Source organism: Ceratotherium simum, chromosome 11 (genome assembly GCF_057802395.1).
Source record: "Ceratotherium simum simum isolate JZ-2026a chromosome 11, ASM5780239v1, whole genome shotgun sequence".
In the NCBI taxonomy this organism is placed as follows: Eukaryota; Metazoa; Chordata; class Mammalia; order Perissodactyla; family Rhinocerotidae; genus Ceratotherium; species Ceratotherium simum.
Window position 1 is genome coordinate 55,479,497 of NC_141910.1, and position 22,215 is coordinate 55,501,711.

At 37.5% G+C, this 22,215-nt stretch overlaps 1 protein-coding gene across 1 annotated transcript in view; it reads left to right on the plus strand.

Annotated features, from left to right (window-relative positions):
* The first annotated feature begins 8,533 nt into the window (after positions 1 to 8,533).
* The window catches only part of DNAJC27 (DnaJ heat shock protein family (Hsp40) member C27), a 32,658-nt gene continuing 18,976 nt past the window's right edge, over positions 8,534 to 22,215 (plus strand). The window contains exons 1-3 of the mRNA XM_004418273.3: positions 8,534 to 8,780; positions 16,185 to 16,267; positions 20,304 to 20,373. Coding sequence (XP_004418330.1) covers positions 8,694 to 8,780; positions 16,185 to 16,267; positions 20,304 to 20,373 — 240 coding nt within the window. The 5' untranslated portion in view covers positions 8,534 to 8,693. The remainder of the gene's footprint in view (positions 8,781 to 16,184; positions 16,268 to 20,303; positions 20,374 to 22,215) is intronic.

The following is a 22,215-nucleotide window of genomic DNA, read 5'->3' on the forward strand; positions in this document are numbered from 1 at the left end:
ATTTAATAAAGGATATTTATCTAGAATATATACAGAATTCTTACAAATCAATAAGAAAAAATAAACAACTCAATAAAACAGGGGATAAGATAATTGAAGAGGCATTTCACATAAGAGGAAATGGGCTATGAACGGAGGAAAAGGCATCCAATCTCATCAGTCATCAGAGACAGACAAATGAAAACCACAATTAGATATGACCACAAACCTATAAGGAAGGTTAAAATTAAAAGACTGACAAAATTGAGGGCCAGTGAGGGGCCTGCCAGTGGCGTGGTGGTGAAGTTCGTGCACTCTGCTTCGGCGGTGGCCCAGGGTTCGCTGGTTTGGATCCCGGGTGCAGACCTATGCACTGCTTATCAGGCTATGCTGTGGCAGGCGTCCTATATATAAAGTAGAGGAAGATGGGCACGGATGTTAGCCCAGGGCCAATCTTCCTCAGCAAAAAGAGGAAGATTGGCAACAGATGTTAGCTCAGGTCTAATCTTCCTCACAAAAAAAAAAAAAAATTAAGGGCCAGTGAGAATTTGGAACAAGTGGAATTCTCATTCACTGTTGGTGGGAGTGTAAACTGATAAAGCCACTTTGGAAAATGTTTGGCAGCACCCACCAAAGCTGAACATACACACAGCCTAAGAAAAAGCAATTCAGCCCCATAGAAATGTGAACATAAATAGTTTTGATGGACTTTAACTGCAAATGTTAAAGTTGCATCAAGCTGCTAATATGCATAGCTAATCAGCAGCAGATGGATCATTTTAAATCTTCTTTCAGTTGTCCATCATAATCAGCATAGTCCCTACTTTTTTATGGTTACGTACAACTTTTGTCAAAATCTCTGCTGTATCTTTACCCAAACTGTTAAAGAGAGCTGGGTAAAAATAGCATAGCACTAGAGATTTCCTTCCTACTTTACTTCTATTTCTTGTCATTCCCTTCCCATCCCTTCCCTTCTTTCTTTCTTAAACTTGTTATTAGGCAATTGGGTGTCATTAACTGCAACTGGATATGTAGTTGGAAACATTGATTTGTGCCAAAGTCTCTCCTCCCTGGGTAACCAGACCAGTATGGTTGAAGCACCTGGAGATCTGGGGAAGAGCATTTTAGGCAGAGGGAAACTAAGTACAAAGGCCATGAGGTTCAAATGAACTTAGAATTCAAAGAACAGGAGGAAGATGGCATTTGAGCTGTTTCAGTAACTCACCTGGTATCCCAGGATGTCTCCCAAGGAATTGGCACCTTGCTCTGAGCCCAAATTCCTTGGTGAGGTTGATGGCAATTTTCTACCTGTCTATATTACTGAGTATCACTTGCCACATATTCCTTATTGCTACATTCCACTTCTTGTTGGCATCCTTGTTTCATTGCCTTGGCACTTTCAAGATGGCTGGATCCCATAGCTGGCAAGTTGGTGCTAGCTGTCATATGGGAGCTCAGCTGTGGTGGTGGCTGGGCATGGGAGCTCAATTCCTCTCTCTGTTGGCCTCTCCATGAACTGCTGGGACTCCTTCACAGTTTGATGTCTGGATTCCAAAAGTGAGCATTCCAAGAGAACTAGAAGGAAATTGCATTGCCTTTTATTACCTAGCTTTGAAAGTGTCATAACGTCACTTACATCATAGTCACAAGGCCACCCAGATTCAAGGGAGAGGGAACATGGACCTCCCCCCAACTCTCAAGGGGAAGAGTGTCAGTCCCATTACAAGAATAACATGGGAACCCTGGAGACTTTATGCTGAGTGAATAAGCCAGTCAGAAAAGGACAAATACCGTATGATTCCACTTATAAGAGGTACCTAGAGTAGTCAAATTCATAGAGACAGAAAGTAGAATGGTGGTTGCCAGGGGCTGGGGATGGGGGAAGGGGGTGGCGGGGGTTTGGGAATTAGTGTTTAATGGGTATAGAATTGCACTTTGGGAAGATGAAAAAGTTCTAGCAATGGATGGTGGTGATGGTTGCACAACATTGTGAATGTATTTAATGCCAGTGAATTGTACACTTAAAAATGGTTAAAATGGGGGCCGGCCCCGTGGCTTAGTGGTTAAGTGCGCGTGCTCCACTGCTGGCGGCCCGGGGTTCGGATCCCGGGCGTGCACTGACGCACTGCTTCTCCGGCCATGCTGAGGCCGCGTCCCACATACAGCAACTAGAGGGATGTGCAGCTATGACATACAACTACCTACTGGGGCTTTGGGGGGAAAAAATAAATAAATAAAATCTTTAAAAAAAATGGTTAAAATGGTAAATTATGGATATTTGAATTTTACAAAAATAAAAATAATATATGGGACAGGAGATACTGTTTCAACCATTTCTGGAAAATACAAACTGCCACAGTCCTTGGGATGGTATCAGGACAAGTGTGGAGAGGTCTAGATGGTAGCATTCACACCCCAGATGGTGTAGTACATGCTCAGAACTAAAGTCTTGTGCACCGATATGTAAGACAGAAAGGGTTGATCAGAGGCAGTATGTTCTAAGGCTCTGGTATGGCTCAGGAAAAACTCATCCCATGTCAGTCGCTTCTCCAAGTTTTTGACTCCCCTCCATCATCTGCCTGATTGTTATTACTCTTTAGAATCCCCAGATAGTTGTTTTGCATTTTTTCCAGAGTTTATAGTTATCATTGGGAGAGTTCATATGGAGGGACTTTCACGTCATACTGGAAGCAGAACTTCTCAAGAAATTGAATCTGTAGATAAAAACTTTTCACTGTGTATATTAGTTTTCTGTTGCTGTATAACAAATTACCATAAATTTAACAGCTTCAAACAATAGATGTTTAACATCTCGCAGTTCTGTAGGTCAGAAGTCCGGGCGCGGAGTAGCTGGATTCTCTAGGTCAGAAATCTCACAAGGCTGTAATCAAGGTATCAGATAGCTGCGTTCTCACCTGCAGCTCGGGAGCTCCTTCCAATCTCATGACGTTTTTGGCAGAATTCAGTTTCTTGAGGTTGTAGGACTGAGGTGCCCATTTTCTTGCTAGCTATTGGCTGGTGGTCGCTCTCAGCTCTGAGAGCGTACTTCTAGGTCCTTATGTGGCCTCTTCCATCTTTAAAGCCAGCAGTGGAGAACTTCCCTCACATTGAATCCCTCTCACTCTTTGAATATCTCTTGCCAGGAAAAGCCCTTCCCATTTAAGGACTCACCTGATTAGGTCTGGCCCAGGGAGGATAATCCCTCTTTCTTAAGAACAACTGATATTGTTGATATTACTGAAGCTAGGAAATGAGTACATGGAGTGTTGATTACATTAGTCTCTCTACTATTGCAAATGTATGAATTTTGTCACATAAATTATTCCAGAGGATGGAAAATGAAACAAAACTTCCAAATGTTTTTTTATGAAGCAAGTATAACACTAATATTTAAAATAGGTAAAGGTAGCACAAAATTACTTAATTTGTTATTATATTACTTAAGAATATTACTTAATTCCAATGTTACTTAAGGACATTGATGAAAAATTCTAAAAATGTTACCTTACAGAATTTGGCAATATACAACCAAACTAAATATGCATTTACCTTTGACTCAGTAATTCCACTTTTTGAGAAATTTACACTGAAGATACATGCACAGCAATATGAAAATACATAAATGCCCATAAATATATTGATCGAAAAAGCCATAGCATATCCACACAATGGAGTACTGTACTATGTAGCTGTAAAAAAGAATAAATGTGATCTTTGTGAACTAACATGAGATGCTTTCCAGGATATACTGTTAAGTGAAAAAAGCAAAGTTCAAAAGAACACACACACACACACACAGTTACCTTTTAAGAAAGAAAAAGAAATAAGAAAATACACATGTAACTGCTTACTTTTTATAAAAAGAAACACAAGAAGGAATCAACTAGAGTCTAACGTGACTGGTTGCCCACAGGAGGTAGGTGGGAAGAGGTGAAGAGGATTGGGATGGGGCTGAAAGTGACACTTTTCTGAGTACATGTTTGTATAATCTTACTTTTGAAACTACATTAAGTTTCACATATTCAAAAAAAATGAATAAAATAAAGTCAACAGTAATGAAGGGGAAAAAACCTAAAATAAAGTACAAAGAGAAACAAATGAACTTAACTGTATTTCAAATGAAAACCATAAACACACCAAAGGGAAAAAAAAAAAGGATTAACTCAACTAACTTTTGAACCCAATACTTATATGAAACTATGTAGTAACTACATCTGTAAGTTTAAGACAAAAATAGCTATAAACAAATATTGAACTCTAGTTCAAAATGTTTCTCTTCTTTGAAATAGTATGGGTTAGCAATTCTGAAACTACTTCCCATGTATTGTAGGACTGAGCAAATGAGTAAATATATTGAGGATAATGGGAGCCAGTTTCTCACTGTTGAAGAATGAGTTATAAATATAGAAAAGGAGAAGGCTAGAATGAATCCTGTTGTGCTAAAATTGTGGATATCAGTATGAACTATGTTTTAATATATGGATTTAGATGCATGTATATACGTATATGTATTATTTTGGCTCAGTAAACTGAAAGGGCCGAAAGCAAAGGCATCCAGTATCAATGAGCACAACTAGCACCCAGATCTTGGTTTCTAAATACCATTCTCCACTAAAAGGACCTAGTAAACCAGGGCTTATTCTTGTGCCAGAAAGCAAGGAAGTAGTCAAAAAATGATGGAGACATATCAAAAAGACAAGAGCTGGCTTGAGCATCAAAATAAATAATAGTAATAGTAGAATATTCTTAGGGTAAAATAAGCACATATGAGTCCATCCTGATATAAACTAGTAAATGAATGAATGAGAAAGGAAAGCTCTCCCTTATGGTAGACGACGAAGTAATAAATGTAAGAGAAATGATGGAGTTAGAAAATCACCATTTTGCATCCATCATAGTAATAATCTCTTCAGCCACGAATCAACATTGGATTCTACAAATTTGCAGATGAAATCTCAATGAAGAAACGATATCTATATAATCTCAAAGTAATCCCTTACAAATTACTTATTACAAAAGGAAAAAGTCTCTTTACTGTGGATTAACCTAGTGAACAATACCTTACACCTTAACCAACTCACTCAAGTTAACATCATTAATGAATGGAACAGACTGACATTACCAATCTTCTGATATGATGCTCTTAAAATGACATAATGTCTTTCCTGTGGTACTTTAGCCAAATATAACTGAATCTAATCAGAAAAATATACCAGACAAACACAAATTGAGGGATATTCTAATAATAATTGTCATTTTGGAAGATAAAGAAAAGCTGAGGAACCACTCCAGATAAAAGAGGACTAAAGATATACGACAACTGGATGCTGGATTAGACTCCAGATCTGGGGGCGGGAGGTGGGGATGGTGGAGATGACATAGCTATAAAGGATATTATTGGGACAAATGGCGAAATTTGAATATGAACTGTGGGTTAGATCAAAGTTTACCAAATGTTCTTGGTTCAAGGAGCCCTATAGTGTCTCAATAACTGTTTCATGGTGTTTCATGGCCAAAAGAAATATCTAGGTCCAAACACCTTATTAAGTATTTATGCCCTAACAATTTAGTTGCCATTTGAAAACATAATACACATGTAACTTGAAAGAAAAATAATATTTTTTATTTCATTCTTAAATAACCACAATTGCTTACTAATGGATTTGTGCACCTGTTGGGTACTGCACAACTTCTCATATCTTGGAATCAGATTGGATAAGACCATCTTCATTTCCTGTTTCACACTGATTTTTGCACTGTACTTGCTTTTTATCACAACCACAGAAAAACCCAGCTTCCCAAATATACAACATATCAAAGGAATATGGCGCCATCTATTGTTGGAATTGTAAACAACCTTGAGCAAGTAGTTTTGCACAGATTTCATTTGGTTTGCCTTGAAAATTTAGAATGTAAAGTATCTCACAGATATCCCTCTGTGAATTCACTGTGAGGCTGTGGGGCACCTCAGTGCACAGGTTGGGTACCACGGGATTAGATGATAGTACTACCTGATTTTGCTAAGTATACTGTTGCTATGTAAGAGAAAGTCCCTGTTCTTAGGAAACACACTGAAGTATTTACGGATAAAGAAACACGTCTGCAAATTACTCTCAAATGATTTAGAAAAACATGTATATATGGATAGCGAGCAGAAATGGTATAGTAGATGAGGCACAATGTTAACGACTGATGAATCTGGATAAAGGGTAATATGATTTTTTTCTATTATTCTTGAAACTTTTCTGACTGAAATTATTTCAAAATAAAGATCTCCAAAAGATGCAATACAATACTACATTTTAAGCTGTACATACATATGTAGTAAAACAACTTTTAAACGCCTGGAAATTAAAAGCACCAATTCATATAGTTGCAACGTTTTGTGGAGCAGGAGGAGGGATGTACTGGGGAAGAGTATACACAGTATTGGTGATTTTTTTTTCTTAAGATAGGTGGTGGATATATAGCTATTCATTATATTATTCTTTATATCTTTAAGTATGTCCAATATATTTCATAATTTACTTTTAAAAACAAATACGTAGAGTCTTTCGTAATACATAAAAATAAAAAACACGAGCAAATGAAAGCATAAGGCTAATGTTTATCGGGGGGTTACCATGTACTTCATGTGCTTTATGTCCTGCAATACTTACCACCACCACATGCCCATGTCACGCCAACATAAAGTATAACAGGGCTGGCTCCAGAGCTCGCGCTCCTCAACGCCATACCATGTCTTCCAGCTCCATTCCATACACAGTAATTCATGCTTCTCCTTTTTATCTCAGAGAGTGGGAAAGAAAGCTAACTTTCTTGCTTTTTCAATTCCAAACTAATTTAACACACCTAGCAGAAAGTATGGCTACACATATTCAAACCCGGAAAACATCAATATGAAAAAATGGTAATAAATTTTAATCTTCACCATGTTTTACTGCTCTTATGCTCAATAGCATCATGCCCAATCAGTCTTTAATAGTTGAAGATTTGACATTTTGCAATTCTTCCTCCACAATACCAGTTCTATTAGAGGGTCAAAGGTGAACTATCAAAGAGAGAGATGTTTATTGATTTAATTTATTAAATCATACTGAGATCAGCATCTGGAGAGTCAGTATAAATCCAATTCTTTTAAGCTTTAAACTATCAAAATTTTAACCAGGACTTATATTTCACATTTGTAAAGAACTTTAGAAGCTTCACTGAACAAGTTATATTACTTGTTGATTATGAACACAATCCAGAATAAGCTTTTTTCTGAAAAGCATTTAATGTTTTAAAATTAAATTTTAAAATTAAAATGATTGAAAATCTAACTTAATTACGAAATTTTGAGCCTTTATTCACTGTCTTCCTGCAATGTATTTAAGATGTTTAAAGCTATGTGAGAACAGAAGCAATACTACCTTTGCCCTTGTCATTTACTGGGAAATTGGCAGCCATTCTTTTTCAGGGCACCTAATAATCATCTGTCAAGTTCTGTTTACCTTCCATAACTGAAGATATTGACTCAAAGAATTACAGTTCCTCTCAGACTGATTTTTATTGGAGCAGATGCTTTTCTTATCTCCCGGAATGAGAAAACTGGTTATCTTAGAATCCATTATTATCCTACTGTCCTACTATCAACTAAAAGAAACGTGAGAACAGAAGGTGTGGCTAAGTTTGGATGGAAGTGGCGGGGAGAGGAAAATGAAGGAGTTTACAGCTACTAGCCATCACACACACCTTGATAAAGCTGCAAGAGTGTAAGAAACGTCCTGTCTGAGCTTTCCTCCTACAGATTAGAACTATGGAATAGAAGCGCACCGCCTAAACTAAAACCCGTCCTGACTCCAAATGGACAACCTATTTTTTAAAAATAATACGAATGGGTGCAACTATGACATACAATCTACTGGGGCTTTGGGGGGGGGGACTACTGGCAATAGATGTTAGCTCAGAGCCGGTCTTCCTCAGCAAAAAGAGGAGGATTAGCATGGATGTTAGCTCAGGGCTGATCGTCCTCACAATAAAAAAGGAACTGGATTCAGATCTTGCCTAAGGCCCCTCTTCCAGAACCAGGGTTCTGACTTCCCCACTTCCCTGGCTCCTGACCCTGCCTCAGCAAGGGAAACATAATATTGGAGGGGGTGGAGGGAGTGGACGGGCCCATGAGACTGAAGAATGCAGAAAAAACACCCCAAAACGGACCGTGGTCTATTTTGCAATTTCGGCGTGGCTGGGCCTGGAACTAACCCGTAATTCCAGATACTCACAGCCAGAGGATCTGCCCTGAACTGCCAACAGGTTTCTACCACCCGGCTGCGAACGCATCAAATGCCTGTGTCCTAGCGCCCTGAACCCAAGGCCGCGCTCCCCACGGAGAGTACACCCAGCCACCCCCGGACGCCGCCTTCCTGCCGAGGGACTCAGCCCAGCTAGTTCGCGCGACCCCGGGGAACAGGTAAACACAGCCCCGTCTCCAGGGCCTGCGATGACGTCACGCCGCCCCTCTCCAGCATCGCGAGACTCTCTCCTCCCTCCCCCAGTTCCCTGCCCTCCCAACCGCCGGCGCCGGTTGCCAAACAGCGGCAGGGATGGCGAGCCGCGGGGCCGAGGTGGTGACGATAGCAGCAGTTCCGCCATTGGACGAGGAGGCCTGAGGGACGGGCCAGCGTGGTGAACAAGGAGAGACCGAGGCGGGTGGCCCCGAGAGAGCGAGGGCAATGGAGGCCAACATGCCGAAGCGGAAGGAGGCTGCCAAGTCCCTGCGCATCAAAGTCATCTCCATGGGCAACGCCGAAGTGGGAAAAGTGAGTACGGCGCTGGGAGGGGCGGGACCTCAGCGCGACGGGGCGACGTGCCGATTGGCTGGGAGGGCGGCCACTCAATAGCCCGGGGCCCAGCCTCCTCCCCGCCCCTCAGCAGGCCGGGGTCTCCTCCTGGGTGACGCGGCTCCGCTAGGAAAACTCTCCTGACCTTTTTGACCTGTGGGTTGCCCCCCTCCTCCACTGACGTCACTCTCCATAAGAAGGTGGCTTTTGTGGTCTCTAACCCTTGAATGTATCCATAGAGAGTAAGGAGGCCTAGGTCCTTATGTCAGGTCTTAGATACCATATCTGCGTTCTAGGTGAACCGTCCACGACTTAGAGGTGGAGAAGAAAAGTTTAGTTACCCCCAGCAGTGCTTGGGAGCCGAAGGGAATTTACTGGGGTGCGTGTGAGGATTGGGACTTATAAAATGTTGCTCTGCAGACGTGGAGCCCAGAATCTACATTTCAGTCGTAAGATGCTGAGGTGTTTCACGGAGGAGATGCAAAGGATGTCAAGGAGGCAGCGTTATTTTGTTTTATTTTTATTTGTGGTAGTGTCATCACATCCATTCTCTCAAAGAAGCCTTAGTTCCACTGCCGTTTTCTATGGTCCTTCTACTGGATATCAGCTATGAGCTCTCCCGTAGTATGGGGGAAGGGAGGGCGAGAGGTGATCGGAGGCCTTTGCTCAAATGAATTCTAAGACTGCCTCCTCTTCACTCAAATTGTCTTTCCTTCTGGGTAAGTGGGAGGTGTTGGTTAAGAACCTCCCAAGGTCATTAAACCAGTGACTAAGACAGGACTAGAACTGGGTCTTCACACTCCTGCTGCAGTGCTCTTTCCATCATTGGATGCTGTCAAAATCAACCCGGAATAGGATCTACATGCCAAAAGAGCTGTTCATGGAAGTGTTTAGGCCAGTACCCTGCACATAGCTGCTGCTCAGTAAATGTTTATTAGTTTTTTTTCTTTCCATTTAGCTTTATCCTGTAATATTTATGTATGCTCTGTGCATATGTATGTAAGTATTAACATAGCATTCATAGAAAGTCAACACTTATTGAACATCAACTATGTTCCAGGCACTAAAAAGAAAAGAATAAAGCCTGCAGAAGGTTATGTACTAAACTGGCTAAGTGAGCATGCACCACTTTTGTAGTTTTACTATGCCTAATGATGCAACGTTAGAAATAGCCCCAAATGCCCAGCGTCACCACATTTATGTACCATTGTTCTGGAGTTATTAGCCAATGCAATTAGACGAGAGAAGAAAATAAAATATGAAATACTGGAAAGGAGAAGGCAAAATTATCATTATTTGCTGATGATAATGATTGTTTATCTGGAAACCCAAAGAGAATTAAGCTATTAAAAAATTAATAGCTTTATTATGTAGAATTATAATTGTTTGGACTGTGTAATAAAAAACTATTTTAACTTACACTAATAACCAAAATACAGTACCTAGGTTTAAACTTAAGAAGAAATAAGACCTATATGATGAAACATTTCAAGCTCTACAAAGGTATGTAAAATTACTTAGGCAAATGAAAAGATATACTTTCCTCTTAATTAGGATCACTCAGTATTTTAGAGGCCAGCCCTGGTGATCTAGTCGTTAAGATTCAGCGGTGAGTACCATGGCCCAGGAACCACACCACCCGTGTGTCATACTCTGGCGGCTGTGCTGCTGTGATGCTGAAAGCTGTGCCCCCAGTATTTCAAATAGAGCAGGGTCACCCACGGTGGACAGGTTTCAGCGGAGCTTCCACACTAAGACAGACTAGGAAGAAGGACCTGGCCACCCACTTCTGAAAAAATTGGCCGTGAAAACAGCGGAGCATTGTCTGGTATAGCTCCAGAAGGTGAGAGGATGGCGCAGAAAGATGGGACAGGGTTCCACTCTGCTGTACACAGGGTTGCTAGGAGTCAGCCAGCTTGATGGCACTAACAACGGCAAATATTTTAGAGATGTCAATTCTTTAAAATAATCTACGAATATAATTCAATTCCAGTTAAAATATCAATCGGGATTTTTTCTTCAGAAGATAATAAAAGGTACCAAAGTCCTTGTGAAAAATTAAAGGTGAGAATAACCAAGAAAATTGTGAAAAAAGAAATGAGGGGAGGCTAACACTACCAGGCATTAAAACATATTTTAAAGTTACCAAACTTTTCGTATCGATACTGGAAAGGAAGTATAGAGACATCAGTGGAACAGATTGGAGTTCAGAAATAAACCCAAACACATAAGGAAATTCCATTTACAACAAATGTAGTAAATTCATGGGAAAGTAGGGACCATTTAATAAGTACTGTTGGAACAACTACTTACTATTTGGGAGTGGAGTGGATTCTTAATGCATTCCTTTCTCAAAATAAACTTTAGACGGATAAAAGATTTAAATATAACTTAAAAAAATTTTTTGCCTTAGTTGTAAAAGTAGCACATATTTATTTTAAAGAATTTGGAGAATATAGAAAGATATACAGATAAATAATTTTGAGTTAAAAATTAAGGCATGCCCTAGTAAATAATCCTTGGATCACAGGACAAATCAAAACAAATGACAAAATAACTAGAAAGCAATGAAAAGGAGAGAATCCATACCAAAACCTTCAGGACAAAATTAAAGCTGTAGTCAAAGGAAGATGCATTATCTTATTCATTTCTAAAGAAGAGAGAGGAAACTAAAGAAACTTAATGGTTGCACAACTTTGTGAATAGGCTAAAAACAACTGAATTGTACACCTTAAAAGTGTGAATTTTGTGGTATGGTATATCTCGATTTAAAAACTAAAGGAACATAAGACGTTAGAAAAAGGACAGGAAATAAACCAAAAGAAAGAGAGAATTCTCTGGAAATATTAATGAAAAAGAAAAGTGCCTAAAAATCTATTTAAGAAAAATAGAGAAAGAAAAAATTACAAGATGAGTACTGAAAAGGAGACATTATCACATACTGGAAGAGATTAAAAGAATGATTAGAGAATACTACGTACAGTTCTATAGGAGCACATTTTAAAATGTAGAGGAAATGGAGGATTTCCTAGCAAAATATAAATTACCAAAATTAACCGAAAAGAAGTAGAAAACCCAATCGACCAGTCACATAAGAAGAAATTAGAAAAGAAATTAAAAGATTTACCATCCAAAAAGGTATCAGAATCAGATGGCTTCATGAATAAGCTTTATTTAAGCTTTAAATAACACATAATTTCAGTTACTTAAGTTATTCCAAGGCAAAGAAAATGATGAACAGCACTCCAATTTATTATATAGTCATGGTAACTTAAATAGCAAAACTTGATATAGTATCAAAAAGAAAAGTATATACCATTCTCACATATACATAGAAAGGCGTCATTTCTAAATATCTACACCTAGAATTCAGCAATATATCAAAAAAATTTCACTATTAGCAAGTAGAGTTTATTCCACGAATGCAAACATGGTTCAATATCAAGAAGTTAATCAACATAATTTGTTACATCAACTGATTACCCATACTAGAGAAAATATTTTCAGTACTGTAAAGACATGATATAATCAAGTAGTCAATCCTAATAAACACTTTAAGCAAAATCAGAATAAAATGAAACTACTTAAATATGACAAACTATTTTTAATAACCAACAGCAAACATCATACCAGATGGTAAAATGCTAAGGCTATTTCCATTAAAATTAGGTACCGAAAAGGATAGTTGCTATTTTCCTTTATTATCAGCATTGTTTTAGAGGTTCTAGAAATGCAATAAGAAAAAGGGGATTCCCAAGGGCTTAATCCCCTCTATGGAAGAACCCTGAAATTTCTCTTTGGTCTTTGTTTACATCCAGTTCAGCTTTCTGCATTGGCAGCAACCTACCCAAAGCCCCAGTCCAGTTCTCAGTGTCCTCTAGGATCTGAAATTTCCTAATGTGCTTACCATTGGCTCTTCATATCAACCAACTCTGAAGCTTGCCCTAATTCTAGATTTCCAGTTATATTAAATAAATATTTTCCTGTTAAATCAGTTGAATTGGGTTTCTCTTACTTGCAGTCAAAAGTACCCCCATCATGCAATATTGTATATACTTCTCTGGAGTTTGCTTTTCTCTATTAATAATAGATTATGGTAATCTCTCCAAGTTACCTGTCATAGTTCTACTCACTCTTTTTCATGGTTGCGTAATAGTCCGTAATATGCAAGTATTCTCTCTATTGATGAGAATTCACTTTGTTTCCAGCTTTTTTCTCTACCACAAACAATGTTGCTATAAATATGCTTGTATGTGTGTATATATATATCCTAAATACTGTGTGTGTATATATATATATATCCTAAATACTAGTACTCTAATTTCTGTGTACTAGGTTCCCAGGGGTGGAACTGCTGAGTTGAAGAGCACATTTTTAATTTTAGTAGCTATTGTCAATTGCTTTTCAAAAAGGTGTGTTTCTGCCAGCAGTATGCAAGCACCCTTTTCCCCAATCCTTGCCAACAGAGTGTTGTCATTCTTTTAATTACTACCAATCTAGTTAGTGAGAAGTAATTTCATTGTTACCTTAATTTGCATTTCATTGACTACAGATGAAGTTGAGCATCTTTTCATATGCTTGTTGGACATTTGGGATTTGCTCTTCTGTGGATTGCCCAATTTATACTCTCTACCTGTTTTTCTGTTGGGTGATGTGTCTTTCTTATCAATTTTTCTGGTTTGCTAACATTAGAGATATTAACTTTTTGCCAGTCATATGAGTTACAAATATTTGCTCCAGTGTGTTTCTTTTAATATTTTTATAGATATTTTGCCATACAATTGCTTTTATTATTATTATTTATATATACTCAATTATGCATGTCTTTTCTTTATGGGTTCTAGGCTTCCTTTCTGGGTTGAAAAGGTTTCCCTAAGGTTGTACATATGTTGCATATTTTCTTCTTAAATTTTTATTGTTTTATTTGTAAATACTTAAATCATAAATTCATCTTAATTTATTTTTGTATATAGGGAAGTTAAGGACCTAGCTTAATTTTTTTCCAGATGTATATTCAATTTACCAGTAACATTTTACTAAATAAATCATTCTTTTCCCATTGACTTTTAATATCACCTTCTTTGCTTTTTAAATTTCCTTATATAATGGAATATATTTCTAGGCTCTCTGTTCTGTTCTACTAATCTACTTGTCTATTCTTATGCCAATATAATACTGTCTTGATTGGTTTCAGACTATATTTTAATATCTGTCAAGACAAATTCCCTCCTTTTTCTCCTGCCCTGCCCCATTCCTCTTTTTCATACTTTGATTAGTTCTTCTCAGATAGTTGTTCTTTCATATGAATTTTAGGATAATTTGGAATAAAAAGGACTCAAACCTGTTAAGATTTTAATTGGAACTGCATTAAAAAATAAAAGTGCCTAAAAATCTATTTAAGAAAAATAGAGAAAGCAAAAACTTCTCTCTATGTTTATGTTATCTAACTTAGCTTGTAAGATCCTAAGACCCAGGAACCCTGTCTCTTTGTGTTATAGAGAGTGGTTATTAATACAATTATTTAAATATGTATCTCTTTAAACACTTAGGACTGGTGTTTAAATAGCTTACTGGAGTTAAAAGACTTCTGGGTCGCTAATCTCATGAATAATTTAGAAAAAGTCTATATTTATTTTTCTAGGATATCATGAGAGAAAACATTTGAGAAGTGCTTTCAAGCTATAAAGTGTTTTTAAAAGTATAACCTCTTGCAGTAGTCACTCCAAAGAAATATTTCCTTCAGTTCACAATGAGCTTAAGTACTTTTTAAAGTAACTGTCCTATTTAATTTAGATTGAGGTTCATCAGAAAAGGATTTGAGCATAATAAACTCCATTACCAGTACTTCAAGTAAATTATAAGTTTCACGAATGCTAAGGATTGTTATTAATATACAATTAATTTTAAATTGGTTTTTCATTGGCACTGAGCTAACTGCTGCAAAAGATATTAAGAAGTAAATTACTAGTGCTTGCCCACAAGTAGTTTACTTTCTGGCTGAAGAGATAAGGTAAATATACACATGTGAAAAGATAACTAACAACAAGGCAGTGTATGACTGATGGCAAACACATTATATATGTATATATGTAATAGTATATATAAGTTAAGTGCTAGAGGAATTCAGATACAGGCAAGATTCTTATAACCTGGGTGCTCAGAGTTTGAGCTGGGCCTTCAAGGATAAGTAGGATTTGGAAGGAAGGGAGAAAGCTCATACCAAGTAGAGGGAAAAGTAATGACAACAGTCAGGAAGTCAGGTCCTGGGAGTTTTGCAGAAATGGAGAGTTATATAGAAGGATTTAGACAGAGAAGCCGGATTAAGGCCAGATTATGGAGGACCTTGAATAAAGGACAAAAGAATTTAAATTTCAAACTCTTGGCAGTGAGAAGCCACTGAAGATTTTTGAGTTAGGGAAGTGAAATATGTTAGTGGTGTGCAGTATTGATTAAGTTGGGAGGAAAAGGAGGCGGGAAGACCAATAAAGAATTTCCTACCATTGTCTAGGAGTAGATGATGAGGACCTACACCAAAGTGATATCAGCGGGGATTGGAATGAGGAGAAAGATGGAAAAAACATTCAAAAGAAGATTTAGAAAGGCTCAGAATCAAACATGATTTTAATATTTTAATCCTCTGTAATTGGGAAAGTGGTGCTATTATTAACAGAACTAGGATGTCAGCAGGATGAGCTATTTTTGCGTATAAGATTAGTTCATTTTTGGACATGTTGAATTTGCAGAAACAGTGGGACATCTAAGTAGAAACTAGTCTGAGAGGTATTTGGATCTGGTCTTGGGAGGGAGGTCAAGGCTAGACTGATGTTTTGGTGGTATTGTTGCAAGTATAAGAATAGAAGAGGTCTGGGGCCAGCCCAGTGGTGCAAGCAGTTGAGTGTGCATGTGCTCCGCTGCAGCGCCCTGGGGTTCGCTGGTTTGGATCCCGGGCACGCACAGACGCACCGCTTGTCAAGCCATGCTGTGGTGGCGTCTCATATAGAATGGAGGAAGATGGGCACGGATGTTAGCCCAGGGCCAGTCTTCCTCAGGAAAAAAAAAAAAAAAAGAGGAGGATTGGCAGATATTAGCACAGGGCTGATCTCCTCACCAAAAAAAAAAAAAAAAAAAGAATAGAAGAGGTCTTCAAAAGAAAAGAGCACAAGGATTGAGAACTAAACTGAAAACATACCCATGTTTGGTATTAAGTGAAGAGTTTAAAAATAATTTTTCTTTAAAATCTTCACTTTTAGCATTTCTCTCAGTCTTTTGAAAATGCTTTCTCTCTCATAGTGGTGAATAAAGAAACCATAATGAAGAAATGTCCTTATTTTGTATATGTTCCCAGAGTGTATTTACTAAAAGCATGTATTTTTGCCTTTTTAGAGCTGTATTATAAAGCGATATTGTGAGAAAAGATTTGTGTCTAAATATCTTGCAACAATTGGAATTGACTATGGAGTCACAAAGTAAGTATATTGTTTCTTTGAGCTTATAAATTACATAGACATTCAGAACCCTTCTAAAATGGTCTATCTTGAAGTAGAGATTCTGAAGATAAATTGGGAGAGATAGGAATAGAATAAGAGACCTTTACAGATATGTAGTGATCATATCATTCGTTCATCATTGAGCACGTTCTGTTCGCTAGGCCTTGTGTTAGCTGTAGGGTCTACAGTGATGAGCACATTACACGAAGCCTACCTGGTAGGTGTAACCTGTCAGGAAACTTGTTTCTATATGAGTAGGTCGTATTAGCACATGTGTTTTTAAAGCATTTTGAAATGTTCTCTCTAAAAATGCTAAATGTTATGTGAAAACTTTTCTACTAGAAGACTTCCTTTATTGGTTTATGATCTTTAATAGCCTATTGGAATCTAGCAAAAATAATCTGGGAAGAGTAAAATTGGGTATAATGGGGACTTATTTGGAGACTAATCAAGGGTGGGTTGAGCTTGGGGAGGAGGGGTTACATTCACAGGAAATAATACTACCAAAGAGTAGAATTGAGGATTCCCCAAAGGTGGACTCTCAGGCGCTCGCTGTTCTGACCCCAACCTGCCCCTCCCCTTCTCTCTAACTCCATTCCTTTACACACTTGCTCTCCATGCGTGCTGAACTACTGCCCTCCTACTTTCCTATCTCAATGCCATTATTCATTCTGTCCAACTGAAATGTCCTTTTCCTCTCATCTCTCCACCTGTCAGTCTCTTCAAGGTGTAAAATACTCCCATTCCCCATAAGGCCTTCTGACCACCCCGTTTATCAATCAGGACCCTTTTTGGTTGCAAATGACAGAAATATTAAAATTCTCCATGCTGTTTATGGTATTATCATAAATTGATTTGTGTTATCATTATTATTTGTATATCATTATTATTTGTATTTAATGTCTCCTGCTAGATTATAAGCTCCATGAAGAGGGGGCTATTAGAATAAATTATCTCTAAGTGCCAGGCACAGTGCTTATGCACAGTAGATACTCAATATATGTTTATTGTTAGGTAAGATAGATACAGCTAAAGAGAAAGTTTGCAAGATTAGAATATGAGGGCAACATTCAAGAAGGTAGACTAAAGTGGTGGTGTGTATCTATACTTCAGGGCACAAGATTTCATCAATGATATGGTAGGATATACTGTTTAAGGCAGTTTTGTTTTGAATCCATGTAAGTAGCTAGTTTATTCATCTAAGAAATGAGAATCACCTTATTATGCTGTGGAGCTGTGGTTTATTCAACAGATTATTCTGTTTCTGGCTGAAATTTTTTTGGAAAAGATGGCTGTCCCCTGGTGAGTCAGGAGGATATAATTGACAGAAAACCAACTCAAGCAAAAAGGAAAAAAAAAGGATATTAATCAATTTACGTAATCCAATTGCAAGGATGTAGCTGGGCCTCAGAGATGGCTGGAACCAGGGACAGAATATACCCAGATCATTTCACTACATCTCTCTCTAACTTTTGGCTTCCTCTATGCAGCTGCCAGCAGATCTCAGGCTTGCATTGTAAATTTTACTTCCGGAGAGAGACCAAAACTAATATCTCAAGTTTAAAAAGCCCAGAGAAAGTTTTAATTGTCCAGGGGAGGACAGGTACCTTTCCCCAACTCGGCTAGCTATGGCCAGCAGAGTGGGATCCTAAGAAGATGGCGGAACCCCTTTGAGCCGCAACTGGGAGGAGGAAGGAAGGGGTACTCTTGGGTAGTCAGAATAATAGATGGCCGTTCCATCCCTCCTGATTTCAATACGGTGAAGCTCAAATTTCAGTATGCTTAAGAATTACTTGTCGGGTTTGTAAAAATGCAGATTCCTAGGACCCACACTAAGATTCTGATTTGCTGGGTCTGACTTAGGAAGGCCACAACTTAGGAAAGCACTACCTTGAGATAACGAATTAGCATTTTTCTTAAGATAATTTCCCGTATCTAGCTTCTGAATTAAATTGACCTCTTTTGAGTTTCAATGTGTGAACACATTTGTGTTACTTTCTGACTTTATAGACTTCAGTTCCGTCCCTTCTCAGCTGCTGTCTTTTTCATGTAAAAGTTTCTAATATAAATTGTTATAGCAGGGCTGGCCCCGTGGCTTGGAGATTGGGTGCGCACGCTCCACTGCTGGCGGACCGGGTTCGGATCCCGGGCGTGCACCAATGCACCGCTTCTCCAGCCATGCAGAGGCCGCGTCCCACATACAGCAACTGGAAGGATGTGCAGCTATGACATACAACTATCTACTGGGGCTTTGGGGGAAAGTAAATAAGTAAAATTATTTTTTAAAAAAATTGTTATAGAAGATCTTCTCCAGATGCTCTCAAACTCTGTTATGATTTTGTTTTATTTTACTGTTCTCACACTCTCTTTTATAAGATGATTATAACATCTGATTTCACAGATGTTAAAGTGAAAACAAATGTGCATCTTAGAATAGGTGAAATATGGAAGAGAATTCTAGAATGAAGAAATCATGATAAGATGCTTAGTGGTCAGTTTGATTTAAATATATAAGTAATATAAAACAACTGTAGGAATTATGGTTTCAGAACAGAAAGTGGATGTTACAGACTTGGACAAGGGAATAATGATAATAAGCAAGCCAGGAGGTAGTATAGGGACAATGAGAGCAAGGGCTGATGTCCTTGTATTCCATAGGAGGGAGTAATATCAATGCTGTCTAAACTGAAACATGCTACATAAAAAACATAATGACTCTAATCTGTTAATTTATTGTTAATAATCTCTATTCTTACCCTTAGAGGGATATTTTAGGAAATAATATTTCTGTGGTGAGGAAACATTTGTATTTAAAGCTCAATAATTCCTCCCAGTTCACTTCAATTTCTTTTTCTTTTGTTAAATTTAATAAAAAGTAAGTTGTATGCTTTTTATTTTGAAATAGTATAATCCCATTTTTATAAAAATATTTGTGTTTAGGGGCCATCCGGTGGCAGAGTGGTTAAGTGCGCGTGCTCCACTTCAGCAGCCCGGGGTTTGCAGGTTCACATCCCGGGCACGCACCGACGCACCCCTTGTCAAGCCATGCTGTGGCGGCATCCCATATATAAAGTAGAGGAAGATGGGCACGGATGTTAGCCCAGGGCCAATCTTCCTCAGCAAAAAAAAAAAAAAAAAGAAAAAAGAAAAAAAAAGAGGAGGATTGGCAATGGATGTTAGCTCAGGGCTAATCTTCTTCACCAAAAAATAAAATAAAATTTGTGTTTATCAGTCTTATCTATGCATATAAGAAATCTACAGTGATGTTCATCTATATTTATGAAGGTTTTTCCTGGGTGATAGAATTTGGGATAACTTGTAAACTTCATCTTTGTATTTTTTCTTTAATGTTTGAATTATTTATAATGTTTCATTCATTCATTTGCCAATAGTGATTTTTCTTTTAAAAAAAAGATCTAGACGCAAGTATGCTATGATGTTAAGAATAGTTAATTCTATTATAAATGGTTGTTATTTCTCTTTTTGTTCTTTTCTCTATTTTCAAATTTTTGAAAACAAATTGACTATTGCTCTTACTCAAATGAAGATCACAAGAAAATTAAACAAATGTCATTGATATTATGCATCTTGGTTACTGTATTGCATGGTAACCAAGCATAACCAGTAGTAATTAAGATGTCTTACTAAGTGAAGTAAAATGTTTTGTTTTCCTTCATCTCACTCCTACTTGTCCCAAATCAGTTTTTCCTAGTACCATAGCAATGGCTACCATTTGTTAGTTAAGGGGTGTGGGCTGAAGTGTCTTGAGGTAAGGTGAAGGTAAATGAGAGTTCTTATTCCAAGTGAATTCAGTGTTCTTAAAGTAGGAGGCAGGATCATCTTCCAAGTTGCTGGCTGTTGTAAAGATTATCTTGAATCAAGAAGAGGCACTAAGAAAGCCTCTTTTAAATTTCATACACATACCCTTTTGAAATTCGTAAATGGCATAAATGATATTAATATGAATGCAGAAACCATGACCTTCTTTGGGATTGTTTCCATTTGAACATTTCAGGGTACAAGTCAGAGACCGAGAAATCAAAGTTAACATCTTTGATATGGCTGGACATCCCTTCTTCTACGAGGTAAGAAAGCCTTTTTGAGAAAACCTATATCCAGTATTATCATTGGGTTTAGGGAAAGATCCCGAATTATCTGAAACAACCAATATTCAAATCATGTATAAAAACAGGTAAATTTAGCTGGTGTTTGTGGCTTCTCTTCTGAGCCCTAACTCAATGGATATCTGTTGGTCTTTTGTGCTGTCCCCTTAAATAGCAATAGGAAATTTTGGTCCTAAGTAGTCTCAAAATGAATCTCACGGCCATTCTTTTTTGTTTTTCCTTTCTTGGGTTTTTTATTTTCCCTATGGAGGCTCTTCTCTCTTTTCTAGTTTGGCCATTTCACTTCCACTCTTGTCTTTATTATTTCCTTCCTTCTGCTTGTTCTTGTTCTAGATTCTGGAGGTGGGAGCTTAGATTATTGATTTGAGACTTTCTTCTTTTCTAATGTATGCATTTAGTACTATAAATCCCCCTCTCAGCACTGCTTAGCTGTTTTCCACAAATTTTGAGATGTTGTATTTTCATTTTCATTCATCCAATAGGTTTTTTTAATTTCCCTTAAGACTTTCTGTTTGACCTATGGATTATTTAGAAGTGTGTTGTTTAGTTTCCAAGTGTTTAGAGATTTTCCTGTCAGTTTTCTATTATTGATTTCTGGTTTGATTCCATTGTGATCAGAGAACACACTGTATGATTTTGATTCTTTTAAATTTGTTGAGGATTTTTTTTCATGGGTCAGGATATGGTCTATCTTGATATATGCTACACAGGCATTGAAAAGAATGTGTATTCTGCTATTGTTGGAGTGTTCTATAAATGGTTATTAGATCCTGTTGGTCAGTGGTGTTTTTGAATTCTTTTATATCCTTGCTGATTTTCTGTTTAGTTGTTCTATCAGTTGCTGAGAGAGGGGTGTTGAAGTTTCCAACTATAATTGTGGATTTCACTGTTTCTCCTTTCAGTTCTATCAGTTTTTGCTTCACAGATTTTTCAGCTGTTGTTTGGTGCATACACATTTAGGATTGCTATGTCTTCATTGTATAATTTTATTATTATATAATGCTCTCCTCTGTATCTGGTAATTTTCTTTTCTCTAATGTCTACTTTATCTGATATTAATATAGACACTTCTGCTTTCCTTTGATTAATGTTTGCATGATATATCTTTTTCTATCCTTTTCTTTCAGCCTGCTTATATCATTATATTTGAAGTGACTTTCTTATAGAGAGTACATAGTTGGGTCATGTTTTTTAATCTATTATGCCAATTTCTACTCTTATCTAGTATATTTAGACCACTTATATTTGGTGTAATTATTGGTATATTAGGGCTTAAGCCTGCCATTTTATTTTTTCTTTTCTGTTTTCCATTTCTCTGTTTTCTTTTTCCTGCGTTACTGTGGGTTACCTGAATGCTTTTTGAATTCCATTTTGATTTGTCTGTAGTGTTTTTGAGTAAATCTCTCCACATAGCTTTGTGAATGGGTGCTCTGGTATTATACATGTAAGTTATCACAGTCTACTGGTGTCGTCGTTTTGACAGTTTGAGTGTAATGTAGAAACATTTCTTCCCTTTATGTCCCTTTGTCCTCCCTCGTTTATAATATAATTGTCTTAAATATTTTCTCTACATACATTTAGAACTACATCAGATAGTGTTTAATTTTTGCTTAACTGTCAAACATACTTTAGAAAACTCAAGAGAGAAGGAAAGCCTATTATATTCACCCATATTTTTGCTTGCTCTGTTCTTTCATCCTTCATTATGTTCCAAGGTTCCTTCTTTTATCATTTCCTTTCTGTTTAGAGAACTTCTTTAGCCATTCTTTTAGAATAGGTCTGCTGGCAACAGATTCTCTTAGT